Source organism: Cebus imitator, unplaced genomic scaffold, assembly GCF_001604975.1.
Source record: "Cebus imitator isolate Cc_AM_T3 unplaced genomic scaffold, Cebus_imitator-1.0 Scaffold621, whole genome shotgun sequence".
Classification (NCBI taxonomy): Eukaryota; Metazoa; Chordata; class Mammalia; order Primates; family Cebidae; genus Cebus; species Cebus imitator.
Genome location: NW_016107936.1, coordinates 257,094 through 263,580, shown reverse-complemented (window position 1 = coordinate 263,580; position 6,487 = coordinate 257,094). Strand labels below are relative to the sequence as shown.

Genomic DNA, 6,487 nt, shown 5'->3' with positions numbered 1-6,487 from the left:
CTGTCACCCAGGCTGTAGTGCAATGGTGCGATCTCAGCTCGCTGCAACCTCCACCTCCGGGGTGCAAGCGATTCTCCTGCCTCAGCCTCCCGAGTAGCTGGGATTACAGGCACCTGCTACTGTGCCTGGCTAATTTTTGTGTTTTTAGTAGAGATGGGGCCAGGCTGGCCTCGAACTTCTGACCTCGTGATCCACCTGCCTTGGCCTCCCAAAGTGCTGGGATTATAGGCGTGAGCCACTGCACCTGGCCCAGGAGTGCTAATTTTTTAATAGAAAAGAAATTGGGGCCAGGCGCAGTAGTGATCACCTATAATCCCAACACTGCGAGAGCAGCTGTTGTGGGAAGACTGCACGAGGCCAGGAGATTGAGAGCAGCCTGGGCAGCATAGTAAGACCCCATCTCTACAAAAAAATTAAAAAATTAGCCAAGTGTGATAGCACTCATGTAGTCCCAGCTCTTCTGGCAGCTGAGGCAGGGAATTGCCTGCACCCAGGAGTTTGAGGCTACAATGAGCTAAGATCACATCAGTGCACGCCATACTGGGGTGAGCAAGACCATGCCCCTTTTTGAAAAAAGGAAAAAAAAATTGGTCTTAGAATGTTATAGAATGATGGCATTTTAGAAAGGAAATTCCAATATTTAGATGACTCCTATTCATTCTTTCCTATGTCATAGCCCTTGATTCTATCTATCTTAACATATTTTTATTTAAAAATTTCTTCTAAAATGCAGATAAATACACTTGTGTTAAGGCTAATGTAAGTTAAATGGTTCTTGTGTAAAAATATTTTGATTTTAGTAAGGCTTTTTGACACTTAATCTGAAAGTTAGAAGTCGCTGAAAGAAGAGAATTTAAAATAAGAGAATGAAATGAAGATTTTGGAAAGTCCTCAGGGGTGGCCCTGTGCTGTTCCCTATCTGAGGGTGTTACAGTACGTAAGCGGGTGATGGCAGTTAGCTGTTTTGCCTACGTGAGGTTATTTCCAGGTCCAGTAAACTAAACGAAAAACCATGTCTTCCTCATGACATGCCCTAAAAAGGCTCAATGACTCCCTGAAACCAAATCTTGTTGTTTTGCTATTTGCCTGTTGTTTTTTTTTTTTTTTTTTTTTCAATCCCTGCTTTCCCCTCAGCATTAAGGCAGGTGTCTATATTATGGGATGATTTTTCTCCCAGAGCTGAAATTATTGCAGATAGACACAATGACATGTGTTCTCACTGCCCTTTTTAGAAGTGTCTGCAAAGGTATTTCTTTCCTTCAGCAAAGTAGGTATTCATAGAGGACATTCAAATAACTGATTAGGAAAGCATTTTACATGAGGCGATCTGGAAAGAGGAGTGAGCAGGGCTTATAACCATAGAGTTTTAAGTACCCAGGATCCTCAAGCCACATAGAATACCTGGACCTCGGATGGGCACGGTGTCTCATGCCTGTAATCCAGCACTGTGGGAGGCCTAGACTGGTGGATCGCCTGAGGTTGGGAGTTCGAAACGAGCCTGGCCAACATGACAAAACCCCATCTCTACTAAAATACAAAAATTAGCTGGATGTGGGGGCAGGCACCTGTCATCCCAGCGACTCAGGAGGCTGAGGCAGAAGAATCGCTTGAACTCAGGAGGCGGAGGTTGCAGTGAGCCAAGATCACGCCATTGCATTCCAGCGTGGGTGATGACTGCGAGACTTCATCTCAATAAATAAATAAATAAATAAATAAATAAATAAATAAATAAAACCTGGACCTCACTCTGCTTTCCTCTCTGAAGAATGTAGCATAGCCCAAGGTTAATTAGCAAATGAGCTTTGAGCTCTGGCAGCCCAGAGAAATATAGGATAATCTTATGATCAGATACTGGTAGAGGGCGAAATCAGGTACAGTTTCTGTAATGTGTAACTCACATCACAGACTTGTATTGTGAGTTGCATCTTGCTCCTGTTTGCAGAATTGTGTTAAATTAAAGCAGCGTCCTTACAGTCATGCATATGGATGAACACACACCCTCCAACAGTACAGTGGCAACCTATTCTAGGACGTAGATTTGATGAAAAATGTCTGGAGACTCTGAGGGAAGCTAATCTTTCTGTTTCGTGCTTTGGAGGAGTGTATGGAAAAGAAAAAATGATGGCGCTTACCAGGAAGCAAAGTCAAACAAAATAATTTGCTTTCCTTTGAATTGATTGGTAGGTAATATGAAGATAGACGTACTTAGTAATCTTTATTTTTGCAAGTAGTGACTTCCAGAGTGATCTAAAAATATGCTTTTCTGCTTTGTAAAACAAGAAAAAAACAATCACTCCAAACTATAGTCACAAACATGAAACATACCTTGTTCACAGCAGGCGCTTCCTGTTGTTTGCTAAACAGTCAGAAGGTGTGAGCCCTGCCATTCTTTGTGTTTTGCAGGGTTTTCACTTTCTTCTGTGGAAGAAGACGGTATTCGAAGGCTGTACGTGAATAGTGTGAAGGAAACCGGTTTAGCTTCCAAGAAAGGTAAGTCAATGAAGGGCTGGTCTGTCCACCTTAAATGCCCTTTAAGGCTTCTCCCGTTTTTGAATGAGAAACATATGTCCAAAGGATTCATTTGGGAAAAGTATTTGAACATTTTCTCATTGAAAACCCTTCCGGGGAATGTAGTTTTTATTCCGTTAAGTATAGAAGAAAGGTCATATTCTTGAACTTTTTCTTTTAATTTTTAGAGACAAAGTATTTCTCTGTCACCCAGGCTGGAGTCCAGTGGCACAATCGTAGGTCACTGCAGCCTTGAAATCCTGGGCTCAAGCCATCGTCTCCCCTCATCCTCCCGAGTCCCTAGAGGAGTACAGGTGCATGCCACCACACCTGACTGATTCATTCATTCATTCATCAGAGTCAGAGGTCTTGCTGTATTGCCCAGGCTGTTCTTGAACTCCTGGCCTCCAGCGATCCTCCCGTCTCAGCCTCCCAGGTCATACATTTTTGGATTTTAAATCTGATTGAGCCCATTTCCATGGGGCTGGTGGGAAATCCCATTCTAATCATGTGGTCATCCTTCTCCACCTTTTAGGATGGTGTGGGGTATCTTGGGGGGTTCTTCCTGGAGCAGGGCATGGGGAAAGACCCCTCTGTACTTTGGTCCACACTGGTCAAAGCTGACACTGGCCATTGCCTGAAGGCTCAGAGCTCTTTCAAATCAGATGTTCTGTTGCTTCCATTCATGGAAGAATCTGCAGAAGCTGAGAACCTAGGGATTTGAGATCCAGCCTCCCTCCCCTTCCTTGGAGAGTGCTTCCCTGCTACACCCTGCCTGTTTCATTTCATCTCTGAAAGGGCCGTAATGCATTTGGGCTACCTGGGGAGCCCCAACTCTCCATTCTTTTTCTACTCCTGGTCAGTCTTTGCAACCTAGATGATTTACTCACAGTGTTAATTTCCTAGGGCTCCTGTAATAAACCGCTACACACTGGGTGGCTTAAAATAACAGAATTGTATCCTCTCACAGTTTAGGGGACCAGAAGTCTGAAATTAAGGTATTGGCAAGATTGATTCCTCCGGAGCCTCTGAGGGAAGAATGGCTTCATGCCTCCTTCAGGTTTCTGGGGGCTGCCAGAAGCTTGGCATTCTGTGGCTTATGTCTGTATCACTCTAATCTCTGCCCTAAGTCACATGGCTTCTGCCCTGTGTGTCACTCTGTGTCATTAACATGGCCTTCTTATAAGAACACCAGCCATTGAATTTAGGACCTACTCTAAATCATTGTGAGTTCATTGTAACTTAATTACATGTGTAACATTATATAATTATAATGATGATATTATTATAATTTCATCTGCAATATATATCTATCCCTATTTCCAAAGAAGGTTGCATTCTGACATTCTGTGTGGACATGAATTTGCGGGGGGACACACTCTTCAACCCATTATACTCACTGTAAATAAATGGGACGGGTAGGTAGGGCTGGAAATCCACCTTTGTTTCTTCCTTCTTGCTATGGGATTTGTAATTTCATCCAAGCGGTGGCAAAATGATACGTGTTGAACATCAGAGATCAACACATCCAGGTCAGCTGTGCTTAGATGTATTCACCTTGTATCTGTCATGTTAACTGCTGTTGAGTGGAGCAGAAAAGGGAAATTGAGTGCTGATCTTTGCCACTCCCTTTTCTGTCCTGGTTCAGCTGAGTTCTGGGTAGTTCATGGCTTGTGAGCTACCTGTGCCGGTTATCCTGACCTGTCCTGTAAATGCTGGAGAAGCACAACTGCAGACTTGGCTACGCACGGAAAGGCAAAGGCGTGATGAGTGAGAAGTAAAGTCAGAATAATTTATCTGCTGCTGATTGTCACGGAGGAGCATTTTCCTTCTTTTTCTTTCCATACTTTCTAGGCCATAGGCAGCCTGGGGCCAAAGTGTGACACAGTCACTGAGCTGCAGCTCAGCTAAGAGCAGAGATGACAGACTTTCTTCCCCTTCAAGCCCAAAGACTGATTTTTATCTCTTTCAGCACAATGAGTGTGCCGGTTTGCGTGGCTCGGGGGTGGGGAATCTGCCACCCTGGTTTCAGTCACATCCTGTTTTAGTTCTTTGAATCTGAGAATCCTGGTGTTAAATGAAGATGAAACGGTCATCTGCACCAACCCCCGTGCTCTGTTCTCAGCAGATGCAAGAGTGATGTCCATTTTGTCCTCCTAGTCCACAAACACGATCCCAATACCCGGCGTGTCTAGAAAGATATTGGGGATATTCTGTGTTAAATTTAGCCATGAATTGGCTGGGCACGATGGCTCATGCCTGTAATCCCAGCATTTTGGGAGGCCAACGCAGTCGGATTACCTGAGGGCAAGAGTTCAGGACCAGCCTGGCCAATATGGTGAAACCCCATCTCTACTAAAAACACAGAAATTTTCTGGGTGTGGTGGTGTGCGCCTGTAATCCTAGCTACATGGGAGGCTGAGGCAGGAAAATCGTTCAATCCTAGGAGTTGGAGGTTGCAGTGAGCCGAGATCGTGCCGTGCACTCCAGCCTGGGCGATAGAGTGAGACCGTTTCCAAAAAAACCAAAAAATTCAGCCACGAGTTGAAGATCCCTTCCACCTGTGGTTGAGAGAGTGCTGTGGATCCTACCGCCTCTTTGTGGATTCCATCTGATTATAAATTACCCTCCTCCTTTCACTTCTGACGATGGTTCTAGGTTTTGCCTGAGTCTTCTTTCTAGCCAGCCTTTGCTATCCAAATCTTACAACTGCTGAGTCTTTTTCTTTTCCAGATACCATTTCCAAGTCCTTCAGCCATTTATTGCAGTAGAACACACTCCAGGTGTTGCTTTTCAGACACAAGGTGCCATTGTGTCTGTTAAGATGCCCAGAATGGGGTGCAACCAGGAAGAGCAGAGCGGAACATGGCCTGATTGAATCTGAATATCCTGTTCGCATAAAATCAGCCAACGTTCGGCTTTTTGTTGATTTATTTCTGTTAGGCTCACTGGCCTTTGGCTTGAGCAAGGTGACAGGGGAGCCCAGTTCCTGCTCCCACCCTCTCCACTCCACACTTACACTGCTCTGGCTGGACCTTACATTGGCTGTACTTATAGAATTGACTTTTTGGACATTCTTTATTTGATGTGGGCATGTTTGTTACGGCTCATCTTTCTACTCATGGGGTCACCTGAGAGTTATTTGCTGTCATTTAAGTTTTTTCTTGATTGTCACCCAGGACAGAGGCCAGTAGAGAAAGCCATGTGTCATATTACTCTGGATTGCTTGGATACTCCACAAGTTTCCCATGGTCAACTGGGGGTTATTTCTGGGGAGGCGATGTTTTTCTGTTAGAAAGAAAACTGTTCCTCTTTCTTCTACCAAATATTACTAACGAGAGCTAATGTCCGTTGCTTTTTTTTTTTTTTTTAAGATGGGATTTCGCTCTTGTTGTCCAGGCTGGAATGCAATGACGTGATCTGGGCTCACCACAACCTCCGCCTCTCGGGTTCAAGCGATTCTCCTGCCTCAGCCTCCCGAGTAGCTGGGATTACAGGCATGTGCCACCATGCCCAGCTAATTTTTGTATTTTTAGTATAGATGAGATTTCCCTATGTTGGTCAGGCTGGTCTCAAACACCCGACCTCAGGTGATCCACCTGCCTTGGCCTCCCAAAGTGCTGGGATTACAGGTGTGACCCACCACGCCCAGCCATTGAATATTTTCAGTGTGTCCAGTTCTATGCTAAGAGTTTAACATGGATTGTTTTATTTAATCTCCCTTAACCCATTTATCCCTCTTACATATATGGAAACTGAGACTAAGAGGGATTCAGTAACATGTCCACAGTTACAGACCTGGGACATGGGGAAGCTGTGACAGAAAGACCTTGACAAGGCTCTTCATTTCTCACAGCTGTTGGATGGCCTTATTAATACTGACAGTACTCATTCAGGAAGCCCCCTGTAGTAGTTCACCAAGGCTGCCATAACAAAGCAGTGCAATCAGGGTGGCTTCAAGTAAGATAAATATATTTTT

General features: G+C 44.5%; 1 protein-coding gene across 1 annotated transcript in view; it reads left to right on the top strand.

Moving 5' to 3' along the window:
- The window catches only part of TIAM1 (TIAM Rac1 associated GEF 1), a 240,106-nt gene that overhangs the window by 167,144 nt on the left and 66,475 nt on the right, over positions 1–6,487 (top strand). The window contains exon 13 of the mRNA XM_037734462.1: positions 2,404–2,490. Coding sequence (XP_037590390.1) covers positions 2,404–2,490 — 87 coding nt within the window. The remainder of the gene's footprint in view (positions 1–2,403; positions 2,491–6,487) is intronic.